A 17232-nucleotide genomic window follows, 5' to 3' on the forward strand; every position below is an offset into this window, starting at 1 on the left:
CGTAGAGCAGTTTGGCTACGCACTTGGAAAGCAGATGCTGAATCCAAGAAAGAATTGGAAGCATTGCCTTTCAATGATAATATATTGTTTGGGAAACAATTGTCTGATATTCTAGAATCGGAAGCTGAATCCAAAAGGTCAGATTTCCGGCTAGTTATAACCCTAAGACTAGGGGTTCAAAGTTTCGGCCATTTCGATGGCAAGGCAAGGCGAAAGCTAAAGAGGAGTCTAAGCAACCCCAGTTCAATAGATCAGCCAGGGGTAGCAAGCAATGGGCTAGTAGAAAGCCAGCTTCCAAGCCTGAACAGAAACCATCAGCCTGAAGAGACGGGCCTCCGCCTGGAGGATTCCATTGTTTGGGGCTGACTCCTTCATTTTGCACACATATGGCAACAGTCGACGACAGATGCTTGGGTGCAGAAGGTGGTATCTCGCGGGTATGGGTTCCCATTCAGGAGACAGCCTCCTCAAAGATTTTTTTGCACCAGCCTGTCTCGTATAGAGTCGAAGGCCAATACCCTGCAAGAAGCAGTCCAAAAATTGCTTCAGTCGGGTGTGATTATCCCAGTACCCCCATCACAAAGGGGACAGGGTTTTTACTCCAATTTATTTTTGATTCAGAAGCCAAATGGATCATTCCGACCAATTCTCAATCTCAAAATGTTAAACAAATACATTTGGATTCCAAGGTTCCACATGGAGACATTACACTCCATAGTGTTGGCTATGGAACCGGGAGATTACATGGTATCTCTGGATATACAGGATGCTTACCTACATGTGCCTATAGCAAGGTCTCATCAATTTTACCTCAGGTTTGCCATCCTACAGCAACATTTTCAGTTCCAAGCCTTGCCCTTCGGGCTAGCAACAGCACCCAGGGTGTTTACCAAAATTATGGTGGTGATGGCAGCTTATCTCTGCGAGCAGGGGATAAGAATATTTCCATACCTCGACAACCTGTTAATCCTAGCACATTCGCAGCAGTTACTTTTGAGCCATCTTCAACAGACAGTAGTTTGTCTACAAAGACACGGGTGGCTCATAAATTGGGAAAAGTCGTCTCTGAATCCGTCACTGCGGATGGTTCATCTGGGGTCCATATTGGATTCAGGTCTACAGAGTTTTCTTACCAGAGAAAAAGATAGTCAAGGTGCAGGTCATGACTCAGGAGGCGTTGCACACTCAGACAATGTCAGTCCATGCAGCAATTTGACTGTTGGGTTTGATGGTGTCAACCTTCGACATGGTGGAATATGCGCAATTCCACTCCAGACCACTACAGCACCTTATTCTGTCCAAATGGAACGAAAATCATCAGACAATAAAAAAGCAGATGATAAAGTTTCTGCTAAACGTAAAAAGGTCTCTAGCGTGGTGGCTACAGACAGACCATTTAAACAAGGGGAGACCCTTTTGGATAAAAGAATGGCAAGTCCTGACAACAGATGCCAGTCTTCAAGGCTGGGGAGCGGTACTCGAAAGCCTTTGGTTCCAGGGAAAATGGACCGTAAGGGAAAGTCGCCTGCCAATAAATCTGTTGGAAATAAAGGCCATTAATATGACTAGTTCAGGCAAAGTACAGTCTGCAAAGACGAGTCCAGATTCGCTCAGACAATGCAACAGCAGTAGCGTACCTCAATCATCAGGAGGAACTCACAGCAAAAGATTGATGGAGGAAGTAACTCCCATACTAAGGTGGGCAGAACACCATCTTCCAGCATTGTCAGCAGTGTTTGTTCCAGGTGTACTGAACTGGGAAGCGGATTTTCTCAGTCGACACACCATTCAGGAAACCGAATGGGCATTACACCCAGAAGTGTTTCAGACTATAGTGAACAGATGGGGTCTACCAGAGATAGACCTCATGGCATCTCGTCTAAACAACAAAGTTCCGAGGTACGGATCAAGAACAAAGGATCCCGGAGTGGTCCTTGTAGACGCACTGTCAGTGAAATGGAAATTTCATCTGGCATATATGTTCCCTCCAATCTCTCTGTTACCCAGAGTAGTGAGGAAAATAAAGCAAGCAAAGGGAGCCATAATTCTAATAGCTCCAGCTTGGCCAAGAAGGCATTGGTACACAGATCTACTAAGGATGTCCGTGGAAGCACCGATACTGCTCCCTCAACGTCCAGATCTGCTAATGCAGGGTCCTTGTGGTCACAGCCATCTGGATCGTCTCTCGTTGACGGCGTGGCTGTTGAAACCTCTATCCTAGAAGCTAGAGGATTTTCAAAACAAGTAATTCAATCTATGCTTAGAGCAAGAAAGCCTTCTTCAGCTCGTATTTATCATCGAATATGGCAAGCCTATATTCATTGGTGTAGTGAAAAAAAGTTTGAATCCAAGATCTTTTAAAGTATCCAGGATTTTGGATTTCCTTCAAGCAGGATTGGATAAGGGTTTGAAAGTAGCTTCCTTGAGAGTTCAAGTATCGGCATTAACTGTATGGTTTCAGCGAAAGATTGCTGACTTACAGGATGTACGTACTTTTCTTTCAGGGAGTTGTACACATTCAACCTCCATTTGTTCCTCCTGCAGCTCCCTGGGATTTGAATCTAGTTCTTAAATTCCTTCAGGGACCTCTGTTTGAACCACTTAAGAGAGCAGATCTTAAATGGTTAACGGCTAAAGTACTCTTTCTACTGGCAATGGCCTCCGCTAAAAGAGTATCAGATTTAGGAGCACTGTCGTGTAAGTCTCCTTTCCTAAGTTTTTTTCCAGATAAAGCAGTTCTCGGAACTAGATCTGGTTATCTTCCGAAGGTGGTTCCAAAGTTTCACCTTAACGAAGAGATTGTAGTCCCAGCTTTTCAGGTATCGGGACTTTCTGCGGGAGAAGCGTCGCTGGACGTGGTCCGAGCATTAAGAATCTACATAGATCGTACTAGTGCCATCAGAAAAACAGATTCTCTCCATCCTCTACAGATTTCATAGAAGAGGATGGCCTGCTAGTAAACAGACGCTGGCAAGATGGCTCCGAATGGTAATATCAGAAGCTTATTCTCGTGCAGATCTCCCTACACCGGCTAATGTCTCTGCTCACTCTACACGTAAGGTAGGTCCTCATGGGCAGCACAACATGGTGGTTCAGCAGAACAGATTTGTAAGGCAGCCACATGGTCTTCCATAAACACATTCATCAGACATTATGCCTTTGATACTTTTGCCTCTCATGACGCAGAATTCGGGCGAAAGGTTCTCCTGTGTAATCAGGAGCGTCCCCACCACTAAAATTGGCTTTGGGAATCCCAATGTTATCCTGTGGACCCAGCCAGAGAAATATACGTTATGGTAAGAACTTACCGTTGATAACGTGATTTCTCTTATGTCCACAGGGGTCCCACCCTGACGCACCTGATTTGAGGATCTTAACAATCACTAAACCTCTTCCCTCTTGCATGGAAGGGTGTGCATGTGTGTTCTTATCGCCTGAATAGGTTTCTACCTGATGCTCCTGCCTAATTGCTGTGGAAAGAACTGATATGACTGAGTCAGTGGGCGGGATTATATGGTGAAGCCCCGATGCATCCTGGGAGGCCAGAAAGCTCGTGACCGTTTGGTGCCATTTCCGCTGTCGCTCCGGCATATCTCAATGTTATCCTGTGGATACCTGTGGACATAAGAGAAATCACGTTATCAACGGTAAGTTCTTACCATAACGTATATTTCTTTGTGTGTTGCTGTTACATGTAAAGTTCACATGCTGCTCTCTCCTGTTGGTATTAATGTTTGCTATCCTGTTAGCCCCGTTATGAGCGGCGGCTTATCGGGGCTTCTGATGCTGCTCTGTGTACTGGCTCCTGACCGCTGCTGGTGCAGCGCTGTCTTCCAGCTCCCCGGTCCCATGATCGCCGCCAGGGTCAGGGAAGAGGGAGCTGCTGCGCTGCTCTGGCTTCCCCACTGGGGGAAGCTCCTGGGCTGCGGCACCCTCAGTGCAGACCCAGCCTGCTGCTGCAGCGAGCTTCGGACACTGCAGCTCACGCTGTCTACTCGGGGATTTTGTTTCACCTGCCTCAAGCAGGTGAAACCAAATCCCCGGAAACAGCCCTGTTTTCAAGCGAAAACCGAGCTGTGTCTCACGAAATTACACAGGTTTCACTGAACCTGTGTGTTTTCGGGAGAAAGATTGCCTGTAAAAATGAAAAGGCCCTATCAGGATAGCCTGTAAAAAAAACAAAAAAAAACAACAACCCCAAAACCCCCCTCACAAATTGGTGAAACATCGGGAAAAATCTCAAACATCAGTTTTTCGCACCTGATGTTTCACCGGGGCTAATTGAATATTCCCCTTAGCCTTGAAAAGTGATACATCGCGGTGATAAAGTACCGGCCAATCTGCTCCTGTCATTTTTCAAACCCAGCCTATGACCTGGCAGTTTGAAGCTGATTGGCTGGTACTTTATCACCACAAAATGTATCACTTTTCAAGGCTTAGTACATCTCCCCCACTGCCTGATGAGACTTAAAGCAAATCTTTCTCCTACGCACAGATACCCCATTTTCTGACATGAACCAGTTGCACACATGCACTAGAAATAAGTAACTTCAAGGAAGGAGGTACACTTTTATGAAAGCTTGGGGCACTTTACCATTAACTACACACTGGGGTAATCGTATTGACAGTTTACCAAGAGCCAGTGACAGTTCTAAGGGGTCTATTCATGAAGCAGTGCAAAGTGTTGAGAAAATCTACACCCCATGAAGACATTATTGTTGCCAATTGTTTTCCTAGTGTCTGTATCTGTTATACCCCTTTCACACAGAAAAATGCAGGGTCTTACCCGGGAATACGGGATCGTGCAGGGACATTCCCAAGTAAGACACCTTGCATACCGCAGTCAGCAGCCCGGCATATTGCCAGGTTGCTGACGTCAGCGGTGACGGCGCAAGAGATCACATGATCTCCAAGCGCCGCCTTTTACATAGAGAGCGAACGGGAGCCGGGGCGCATTGACCCGGCTCCCGTTCACACTGAGAAAATTCCCGGGTTGATGCGCGTTCATGTGCAATAACACGGGAAATTTTGGTCTGTGTGAAAGGGGTATTAGTGTGCAAGAGATTTTGGCTATCTCATTTAAATAAGGGGATGAGTGAGGGAGTGTCATATGTAGGATGATTTTACAGGGTGGCTGTAATAGGTTGATTGTACAGGGTGGGAGAGTGTCACTATCTGTGCACATAGGAAGTTTTGATAGGGTGGGGAGTGTCACTAAAATAGGGTGATATTACACAGTGGGGGAGTGTCAGTATTGTAGTAATAAATAGTGTCAGCCATTATAACTCAGTGCATTATATGCTCTGTGGTTAGTTCTAGTTAGGTTTACCTACTTGAACTCATCACATTGCTAGTGCGCTTTTCTTTGGCAAGCCTGAACAATGAGCTTTACGTTGCTCCCCCCTCGTGCCACCATGGGAACACCCAGCTCCCTGGCTCCCCCCTTCTGTCGTGGTAACACTGAGCCCGGCTCGCCCCTCTTGCTGCAGTAACACTCAGCGGCTGGCTGCCCCCTCCCACCACAAGAACACTCAGTGATTGATGACAGCGGAACGCGTTATGGGGACCCACCCATTTTGGCGATGTGGGTCCCCAGTCCACAAAACTGGGTAAAATACGCACTATAGTGCATTTTTGCAATCACTGAATGTGATGGTTACCTGAAGACTGGTCATGTGCTGTTTAAAGAAATATCATCTTTTAAAAAGTTACAATATAAATCACCCATACTGAATTGGAAAAAATACACAAGACAATTTGTTGCTTTTAAAAAACTTTATAAATTAGAAAATATCACAGTATACAGCCAATTCCGGGCAGGCTTCATTGCCTGTATCATGAGAATAAGTGCCTTTTTTGCGCGTACTATCCCAACAGAACATTAGAAGAATCGGGCATAATTCTCACAACAGTCCATAGAGGCTAACACAGTGCTGCGAACATGCACCAGGTGAAGAAGAAATAGTGCACGTTTTCGAACAGTCTCTTGAAGGCGCACAAGGAGTGGTCTCATCACAACGAACATCAAAAGTCCGGGACATTGAGGTCCTAAAACCAACACTGCGGAACTATTGACCTCAGTATAGTTCACTTGGAGCAACAGTGTAGGAAAAGGTCAACAACAGATTTTTACACTGACTAAAAAAATAAATTATAAATTAAAAAAACGAGGGTCGCCCAGGACCAAGCCCTGTGAAGGTGGCATGTCTGAGTACATGCCACTGGGCGGTGTGCTGGGCTGTGTAGGTCCCGCCGGAAAATAAGACATCTGATAAGGATTTCCCGGCGCATACTGCATGGGATGGTGATGTGGATGGGGGAACATTTTAGAGATGACGCCTGGCAGATGTTACTATCTCATCGACCAGTGTTTTGTGGATCCTCTATTGATCCTCAGTCATCTGCCTCATCTCCGCCGCAGTGAAATTGGCAAAGGTTTGCTCATAATCCGGTGGCATATTCAGAACCTCCTCAGCATGTGTAAAATAACTGCTGCGAGCTGGAGGCGGCAGAGGTGACCCTCCTGGATGTCCTCCGTTGTTTGGGAGGACGTGGCTGAGGTGCTGCAGATTCCTCAGACACGACAACCTCTGCAGATTCCGGAGTCGACTGCTCCACCTCCAGCTCCTGGGTAAGATCCTTCAAAAGTATTGAAAAACTGCAAATTAAATCCAAGTTAAAAGTTTGTCCGAACAATACAATACAAATGTGTGTGTACTTACCAGATCCAGACTCTCCTGGGCCGCCTCTTCCACGAGGATTGGAGATTCTGGATCCAGGCTTCCTAGTGACCTTGTCCACGGCTCCTGCTCCAAAGTCAACTTGAAGAGGTCATAGTACCACAGCGCCACTTATAGACCTAATCTGTCCCGGCTCCGGATCGTTGTGAATCTTCCACCTTCTTGTGCTCCTTTATGAAGACTGTTCAGAAATTAGCAATCTTCTTCACCCAAGCAATGTCCGTAGAACTTGATACTAAAAAATTTTTGAGAACAGTTCGTGCGCAATACTTATAGCAGCTGGTATACGGTTACCTTCTGACAAGCCTGAGGACGGACTTAAGGACCAGTATCCAGTAAGATCCATGTATAATGGGATTATCCGGAAATCCCTGTACCATCTCCCATGCGCTTTCAGAACTGCCTAAAAACAGTTCTGAATGATCTGGTAATTAGTTTGTCTTTCCTTGCTGCTTGCAGAGATTTGCACAATACCTGACCTTTTATATTTTATAAATAAATGTGTGTCATATATGTATGCTATTAAAACGGTGTTTCACTATATGCACTTTATATTTATTTATTTTCATGACACTACAAATACGAATGATGGAAACCTGTGAATAAGCATCAGCAAGAATAAGAAGCGCTAGTTAAGTCTCAGTCCCTATTTTTTATATGTTTTTTTTATATGTTGTGCAATGTCCGTAGAACTGTTTTGGCCTCTACGGTACTCGATCAACTGTTGAAAGGCTTGATTCTTCTTGGTCCTGTTGGAATAGTCCGCGCTCTTCACTCTCCACAGGCACTCATTCTCATGATAAATTTCAGAAATGCAGTGGTTAAAAAAACACATCTGCCCCCCGCCACGCACACACACTACCCGGCGGTGTGGACCATTTTGAAAAAAAAAATATATATATATATATATATATATATATATATATATAATATACACGCACACGCACACACACCCACACCCATACTGAAGGTATGCATTCAGGTAATACTGACGCTGGAATCCCCACAGCACAGGGCTGTCTCAATGCCTACTAGCACCCTGAGCGAGAAAATTTGAAAATCCTCCCCACCCCCCAACACCCATGGAGCGCGCGCTCCTGGAAAAGTGGACGTGGCCTCGCAACTTTATATTATCAGACTATAGATATATTTTCACACCCCTCTACACACACAATTAGCAGCCTTACACATAACGCCCACAGTAGTGTACTTTACACATGTCTCAGTATAGTGTGCAGTGCCAGATACACATACACCCCCAGTAGTGCTAGATACACATTATATGCTCCCACCAGTGGCAGATACACACATGTCCCCAGCAGTGCAGTGCCAGATGCACATTGTATGCCCCCAACAGTGCCAGATACACATTGTATGCCCCCAACAGTGCCAGATACACATTATATATTTTGAGAAAAAAAACACGGTAATTTACTAAACTACCCTGTTTTTTTTTTTTTGTTTTTTTTCCAATTCGAATTCACCGATGTCTGTGTAATTCGTATTGCCGACAGTGTTTTACGGGAGTGAATAGTAAAACACTGCCGGACTTTACACAATGAAGCCTGCCTGGATCAGGGAGATCTGTGCAGGGCTTCATTGTGTACAGTATTTAAATTTAAATATTTAAAAGTTTGTTTTTAAATTGCTTGGGGTCACCCCTCCTAAGCATAACCAGCCTCGGGCTCTTTGAGCTGGTCCTGGCTGTTTAAATACAGAGGAAAAAATGCATAGGGTTCCCCCGTATTTAGACAACCAGCACCGGGCTCTTGGTCCGGTCCTGGTTCCAAAAATATGGGGGACAAAAGACGTAGGGGTCCCGCGTATTTTTGAAACCAGCACCAGGCTCCACTAGCTAGAGAGAGAATACCACAGCCATGAGACACATTTATACTGGTCCCTGTGGCCGTGGCATTACCCACCCAACTAGTCATCCCTGGCCGGGGTTTCCTGGGGGAGTGGGGACTCCTTAAATCAAGGGTTCACCCCCCACCAGGCACCCAAGGGCCAGGGGTGATGCCCGAGGCTGTCTTGCTGTTAGTGCGATATGCACTAACTTTCTGAGTGATTTTGACTATATAGTCAAAATCGTTCAGATTTATCTCTGTGTGTATGGACCTTAAGTATTCATCCATACACACATCAGTATCTTGGTAAAGCTGCCCTGCAGACCATAGTGGAGATAAATTAGTTAACCCTTCTCTGCCCCTACTTGTAGTAGCTAAGATTGTCCGAGATGCTTTGAGCAATCCTACAGATTTATCAATCCAAAAACGGCATTTGAGCATGGCTCTCGCTTCACCAGGATGTGACTAATTGCCAGGGCTGATTCGTGTAGAAGATTGCTGTTTTGTCACTTGTTAGGGAGGTGGCTGAGAGCAGCTGAGGCCCAGTCACCCAGGGCTGGAATTTTCCATAGACCATACATGTGTGTAGCAGTTGGTTGGGCATGAGCCATACAGCACCGCACTCCGCAGCAGTATATGCTGTATGACCATACTTACTAGGCTCATGCATACTGGGCATTCATTTGCCCAATTGATTAAAGAGATATTGTTATAGTATTTTGTCTGATAACTATTCATCTACAAAGACTAAACCCTCACAACTGATGCTATAAGGAGCAAAGTTCTTGTAAGGATCGCCTGCGCAGGAGCCGCTGTTCCTGGAATATATCATTTACATGCAGCTGTTTATATCTGCTAAACCCACCAAGAATTCAGATCATTTACGTGGTTCAGATCTAGCAGAGCAATCCACTAATGTACTTCATTCATCCTGTGTAGGGCCCAGCAGTGTAGGGAAAGGGTTTTCAGATAAGCAGACAACAGGTTGAGTCTCCCTTATCCAAAATGCTTGGGACCAGACGTATTTTGGGTATCGGATTTTTCCGTATTTTGGAATAATTGCATACCATAATGAGATATCATGGCGATGGGACCCAAGTCTAAGCACAGAATGCATTTATGTTTAATATACACCTAATACACACAGCCTGAAGGTCATTTTATACAATATTTTTAATAACTTTGTGTATTAAACAAAGTTTGTATACGTATTTCGGAATATTTGGATATGAGATACTCAACCTGTATTTTAGAAAGTGACAGAGCATATCTGAATTCAAGATTACTTATAAGTGAGGAGTCCAGAACATAAAGGGTGTAAGTTCATAGGAAAGGTCTTTCTGGAGCAGGAGAATCAGAGCCATTAGTACAGGTTAGGCCTTCATATGTCACCTGGGCCCTGGAATATGATTAGTGCACCAATGCATCCGTATTATTATTATTTTTAAGAACATTGTCCTTTTTCCACTGGAAATCTTTCACACCATTCTGTTTACTTACGATTCAGATGTCCAAACACAGCCAAATTGTCAGACTAAAGGTGGGTACACGCTGGCTGATATATAGGCCGTTCTCTTGAACGGCCGATATATCGCGGGTCCGTCGACCAGTGTGTACGGCCGATACGTCTGTGAACTCCGTTGTTCACAGACGTATCGCGACGGCCCCGCTGCACAGCCGACCAATATATCTACCGATATATTGGCGCGTCGCTGTGCGTGTACAGCCAATCAGCCGACCACCCGTACACATGCTGCGGCAGGCGGCGGTGATTGACAGCTGAACTGGGCGGGCGTGTGTACATGGCCGCCCAGTTCATGACGTCAGTCCCCGACGGATCGGGCAGTGTGTATACTCAACACACTGCCCGATCCATCCATAGATATATCTGCCGATCAATTGATCGGCAGATATATCTACCAGTGTGTACCCACCTTAACTCAATATGGTTCCATACAACAGTATCATATGGTTTTGTACCTAATAGAAAGTACAAGGTGACTTTTATGACTTCAGCAACACCATGAGTGTCCTAAAAGGAAATATGATCATAATCTGTAAAGACCCTGCAGGGTGTTCAGGAAGTCCATCCGCTGGAGCCAGACATAATGACATATGTTCTCTCTTGGGTTTTTGTTTATTGTAATGCTTACATCTAGGATACAGTTTACTGAACACTGGGTTTCTGTACCCAAAGGCGGTTGTTTGGGATTTTGCAGCATTAACTAAATGGCTAATAGGTTAAGGGAAGAGGTTTAAGTGGATTAGAGTAGAAACCTTACTAATAACAGCTAATGCTTGTTTCCAGGTTGGTTGTTTGGCACTACAATGCCAGGACAAATGTAAAACGCACCTTATGCCCTGTGGCAATGCTGTTGCACATAATCCTCAGAGTAAAACAGATGGAGTGTGGCAGCATCCAATTGGGAATTTGTTTTTATCCTCAAGTATATGGTGTATGTGGCACATATGGTTTTAGGGGCACAGTTATAGCATATGGCATATGTGTGGTTGAACAGGGTTAGTGCATGAGGCTATTGCATGTGACATGAGTGGGCATGTAGGAAATAAATAAATAGGACAGAATTTTCCACAAATTATACGGACATGGTGGGGGAACAATCTAATCCTCACAGGAGCTGTCTTTTATCATACCTCCTAACATGACCCTTTCCAGGAGGGACAGAATACTCTGCTCCTGGACTTCCCTCTTAATATATGATTGCTATCACCTGTGCTGAAACACCTTTCATATCCATTAACCTGTTCAAAACAGGTGCCAGCAATCATATATTAAGACAAAGTCCAGGAGCAGAGCATTGTGTCCCTCCTGGAGAGGGTCATGTTGGGAGGTATGCTTTTATGTATGATTTGTTATACCCACTAGCTGGTTCTCAGAAGCTTTCTGGGACCTTACAAATAAATGATGATGAAACATTGTGCATGGCTGATATCCGTACACATTGGCGCTCACTTTGGGAGATTTTTCTGAACTGAAGCACTGTCCCTCTGTGTCAAATAATAATCTTTTTTTTTTTTTTGTTCCCTTCCCTGTGGCTTGTGAATACACTGACCCCTGACCACTGGTGATTAGTCCTGTCATGCCAAGACTGAATCTAATTGCTTTGTGAAAATGCAGCAGTAGTTGTTGAGCCATGTGAAAGCTGCATCCACATTAACCCATCTATGGAGGGAATGCTTTTCATTGCTTTCACCGCAGCTTTCTCAAAGCTTTATACTCTGTATATCTGACAACATAAAAGGCTGCAGTCCTTTGCTGTGTAACCGTGCTTTAGATTGTTATCGAGCAATGCTTTTATATCAGTCTGGCAAATGGTTTACTGGTTCTCATTTTAATTCAGTCACTCGGAGTTACTGCTCTGCTAATGCTTTAGATTACATTTTATCAGCCATTAATTGGCGTCTGTACTCATTTTATAAATGGAAACCTGCAGTGAGAATATCCTTTTCCTGTGTGGAATGCTTGTGTACATTTATAGAAATACATGGACAATAAAGCTTTGTATACGTAGACTGTATTTCCCTTTGTTCTCTGGGCAGAGTATTAGGAAGCACATTAGTGTCCTCTGCAGTTGGTCTATACTGCAGCTGCTGATGGGGGAGGCTGCGATACATTCAGAGGGGTTGGGTACGGGATCCCAGCAGCTGAAATCCTGGCAGTCAAAATCCTGACGCTGGAATCCCGACTGCCAGAATGTCAACAGGGGGGCGAGCACAACAAAGCCCCATGCGGGCTTGCCACAGTTTCTATTCCCCCTTCATGGGTGTCATGGACACCCAGGAGAGGGAGTAGCTGTGGCGCCGCACAAAACTGCATATTAATCTGGTTTTATTTTTAGTTTTTGCAGAATAATGAATAAACTGCAATAACACTATTTGATTCTGATGCCATTATATCAAGGGATTAAGTGAATGTTGAAATCTTATAATGGATTGATATTCTATATCTGAGCACTTGGAGGTAGAAGGCTCTATAAAAATGTAACACTGTTATAAACTGTAGACCTTTAAATCCACTTCTCAATGTTCCATTATATAAATGCTTTATATTATGAAAAATATTGTTGAATGTAGGATGGTTTATTGTTATTTAGCCTGAAATCGAAGCACCCATGTATGATTATATTTTTATTTTTATATTTATGCAGTTTCCCAACTGAAGCAAGGCTTGAAGACTAGATTAGATTTCATCCACTGAACACCAGTCCCAGCCATGTCTATAATGGACCATAACCCCACCACAGGGGTAGTCACAGTAATTGTTATCCTTATTGCCATAGCAGCCCTCGGTGCCTTAATTCTAGGTTGCTGGTGTTATCTTCGCTTGCAAAAGATCAGCCAATCAGAAGATGAGGAGAGTATTGTTGGGGAAGGAGAGACCAAAGAGCCTTTTCTTTTGGTTCAATATTCTGCCAAAGGACCCCGAGTGGAAAAGAAAACCAAGTTAACCCCTAATGGCACGGAGAGTCATAGCTAAGTCTCTGCGTCGATCCAGCCGAGATGTTACAAGAAAGCAGAACTACTACTGTGAAAATAGACTCATGTCCTGGCCGGCCGGAAGGCGAATTCTCTCGATGGCGGCCCTTCTATGGCTAACTCTGCATGTGCAGTACTCTTTCCTACAATCCTCTATTTTCATACCATGTGTTACTTGAATGTGCTTCATCCACCGTAAAGGGACCTCTTCCCCGGAATGTGAACATACTGATCCCGTAACCAGTATAATGTGCTTGCGTTGTTTAAGCATCCCTCTAAATTTGTCTTTATAGGACGGCAAAAGTAATTCAACAAAGGAACTACAAGATTTTTCTCTGCAACAACGTCTAATCACAGATGGATTTTATTATATTTGTAATTTCAATGTTTGCTAGTGTCATTTAACACTACGTTTCCATCTCCTTTTTCCTGTAGCAAGTGAAAGGTGGAAAATGACATGGCTTGTTAAATTAAGCTTTACAACTGCAGTGACGCTGCCGATCCTGGTGGATCACCGTAGGGAGCCAGTGATCGGGAACATGCCTTACGAGTGAGTGACCAGGAGGCTCCCTGAGAGGAAGCGGCAGATGAGCAGTTACACAATTTTATTTTTTCTAATAATGAAATCAGCATTTTAGATATTCACTACAAAACTGACATTTGTATGTTCTCATTGTGTTAAGTTATTGTATAAATGAATAATGTAGACGCATAATAAGGTGGTTTTCTTTTATACAAACCACAGTACTGTGTTATCTGTTTGTTTTAATTACAATCATTGTAAGGTAATGTTGCATTCTGCAGAATGCAACATTAAATTCACTTTTTTGTGAAAACTGGTCTAAAGTTGGGTTGAATTTGGTTATTTTGGTACCAGATGACCTTCTTGTTAGACTTAATGCCAAATTATGTTAAGTAACCTGTATTCCAAGTGTACCCACTATATCAGTTCCCACTGCAGGCAGACATTTTATGTTATGAGCTAATATTGTCTATCAGTGCTGTGTAAAATTTTCACATATACCCCTTTTCCACTAAAAACCTGGGTATGACATGGGAAATATAATTTCAAGCCATGTGACAGTGGGCTTGAAACCCTGTTCATACCGCAGGCTGGACTCGGGTTAGTTGCGGGTCTTCCCTCTGCCAGCACTTAAATGACATCCTCTCCAAATGTCGGTGAAGTGGCTGTCCATAAGCTTTTAGCAGGACCTGGGTTGGATGACCTGGGTCACTGTTTTCACTGCAGCCTTACCTGGGTCCGACCTTGGTCGGATTCCCAGGTCACTGGACCCAGGTTATTTTTCAGCAATGGAATAGGGGTAATAGTAGGCTTGACTTCAAGGCTACATACTCACTGGCGTTTTTTAACCACATAGGGCAGGGGGGTATGCAATTAGGTCCGTTCTTTTAGCCTAGCCGAAAAACTGGACTTTTCGCTATTTTTAGGGTAAACAGGGATTTGCCCTATTCAATAGCGGGGCCGTTTTTCAGTTAGGCTAAAAATTCAACAGGAGCGAAAAACATATGGATTGGTGAATCCACATGTTTTCTCACCTGTTCTGGTGAAAACACGGGCCGTTTGAGGCATTTTTTGCCAATGCCTTTTCACACAAAAAGGTGAAAAGACACTGGTGAAATTTTCCCTAAAACAATGGGTGAAAATGGCCTCCATTCAATAGGCAGGGAGGCAAAATCAATAGTTCAGAGATTCCTGTAGCTAATTGCATACCCCCTTCCCCCCCATCCCCCAATACTCTACATTTCTAGATACATTTTCTTTCATCCACTAGGGGACACTGGAGCTTACGCTGGGGTATATAGGCTTGGTTGCTGGGAGCTAGGCACATGATAATTAGAAAAGTGTGTAGCGCCTCCCCCTCTAGTACCCACATCTGCGTTGTTGCGCATCTGAGAACAAGAAAAGTTCAAAATGAAGCATCACAATGCAGCTTAGATGCTAGTGACCGCACATGTATTATATGGTCTCATTTGGTACAATTCTTTTTTTTTTTTTTTTTTCTGTTTATTTGCCCTTAAATGTATCATTTTAACAGTTGTGAGTACATAGCCTAAATGAGTGCTTCTCAACTCTGGGTCCTCCAGTATCTCCCAACAGGTCATGTTTTGTGGATTTCTATAATGAACGGGTGAGTTCGTTCTTTTTGTTTCAGTAATTATATCACCTATATCCACAGACAAATCCTGAAAACATGACCTGTTTGGGGTTCAAGATGGTTGAGGTTGAGAACTGCCGGCCTTAAGGATACCAAAACATTAATCATGGAATATGACCAATTAATGTGTTGGTATACAGTATAACGCAATAACAATGTTCATGAATTTACTAATTTTAAATTGAGACAACCAGTTTTTATACTTATTTATGGTAAATAGAATTATGATGGAAGTAGTTTTAAAAAAAATTAATAAAAAATTAAGTGGAAATATATTTACGAAGCCGTGGCTTTTGCAAGCCGTCGGCTCTTGGCAGCTTTCAGGTTAAAACTGAAAGCGGCATTAACATTACATCGAAAACCATGCATGCTTTACACTTAATGGTAGTGCTGCTTTAGAGTTTCACCTGAAACCTTACTGAGAAGTAGTGGCTTTTGTAAATATAGCCCATTGTGTTGAAGTGATTTATGGAACACAAGCCTCTGGCATTCTTTAATTTGGTTTTGAATTTGCTTCCTCTCTTGGGCTTTTAGAGTAAAACATAACATCCTGCAATCTTCTAACTTTAATGAAATGTTCTTTTAAATGTTTTTATAAGAGATATGTATTCTATTAATCGGGTAATTTAGTTTACAAAATGTCAATCACACTTAAGTAGCTTACACAGACATATGATGAAAATCCCCCTGAATCATTTGCAATTATCCTTATTGCCTGGATAATGGTGAAGTAAGCAGTTACTCATCCGTGCATATATCTTACTAACCCTAGTTATAAAAAATAAGAGCAGCCCTGGACATACCCTGTGTGACGATCTCTGCGATGCTGGAGCCGGCTTTGACGTCAGACATCCCCCCTCCGTTCTCCTAGAAACTCCTGCGTTTTCCTTACCACTCCCCGAAAACGGCCGCCAATGGACAGGTGATGCTCCGGAACACCTTCCTTCTGTCAATCTTCTTGCAGTCGCCGCTGCGACCGGTTTCTTTGTTTCCAGCGTCGTAGCTCGGCCCAACGTCTCGTGCGCACACCTGACTTGATCGCACTGCTGCGATCGGGTCGGAATGACCCCCATAGTGTGATCAGAGCAGGACAACAACTAGCAGTGGCAGAGAAATAATGGTAGTACATTTATAATAACTGTTTTGGGGTATTAACTGTCAAATTTAAATTGCCAGATTTATTGCAAATATCAAACTAGCTTTCGATGGACTACTTATTGTACATCATATTGAATGCAATGATTTTTCACTTATTTCAAATTTGAAATTAGCTTTTTTCGTTTCCTCTCTGGCTGTAGTAGAAGACAAATGTTACATTTGAATGCTAAATAAAACCTAAGAGACTTAATACATTTTCTAATTTTATTTTTTTTGTAGATATAACCTGAATTATTGCAGCTTTCAAGTAAAACTAAATGCAGGCAACTACTGATTTTAAAATACAATTGTCAACTTTCTTATCAAAAGAATACGCAACAGCAGGTCCTTTGTTAAGTGAACCACTGCAGCAGCTAATACTCCTGACATTGGGGGTAATTCCAAGTTGATCGCAGCAGGAAATTTTTTAGCAGTTGGCCAAAACCATGTGCACTGCAGGGGAGGCAGATATAACATGTGCAGAGAGAGATAGATTTGGGTGTGGTGAGTTCAATCTGCAATCTAAATTGCAGTGTAAAAATAAAGCAGCCAGTATTTACCCTGCACAGAAACAAAATAACCCACCCAAATCTAACTCTCTCTGCAAATGTTATATCTGCCCCCCCACCCCCTGCAGTGCACATGGTTTTGCCCTACTGCTAAAAAAAATTCTGCTGTGATCAACTTGGAATTACCCCCATTGTTAGTAACATACTCTTCTATAGAAGTAGTCATGTGAAATGCTTGATATTGCAGTACATGCTTAGTACAACTGGAAGTGCATGTGCATTCTAGCAAGCTCCTGTCTGCTCTAAAGGCCGATCGATGCAGGCT

At 43.4% G+C, this 17232-nt stretch overlaps 1 protein-coding gene across 2 annotated transcripts in view; it reads left to right on the forward strand.

Moving 5' to 3' along the window:
- Positions 1 to 16613, forward strand: part of SNN (stannin) — an 80474-nt gene extending 63861 nt beyond the window's left edge. For both annotated transcript variants that reach the window (XM_063934303.1, XM_063934302.1), the window contains exon 2: positions 12757 to 16613. In XM_063934303.1, coding sequence (XP_063790373.1) covers positions 12822 to 13085 — 264 coding nt within the window. In that variant the 5' untranslated portion in view covers positions 12757 to 12821 and the 3' untranslated portion in view covers positions 13086 to 16613. The remainder of the gene's footprint in view (positions 1 to 12756) is intronic.
- Positions 16614 to 17232: the final 619 nt, after the last annotated feature.

The sequence above is a fragment of the Pseudophryne corroboree genome, chromosome 7 (genome assembly GCF_028390025.1).
Source record: "Pseudophryne corroboree isolate aPseCor3 chromosome 7, aPseCor3.hap2, whole genome shotgun sequence".
Lineage (NCBI taxonomy): Eukaryota > Metazoa > Chordata > Amphibia > Anura > Myobatrachidae > Pseudophryne > Pseudophryne corroboree.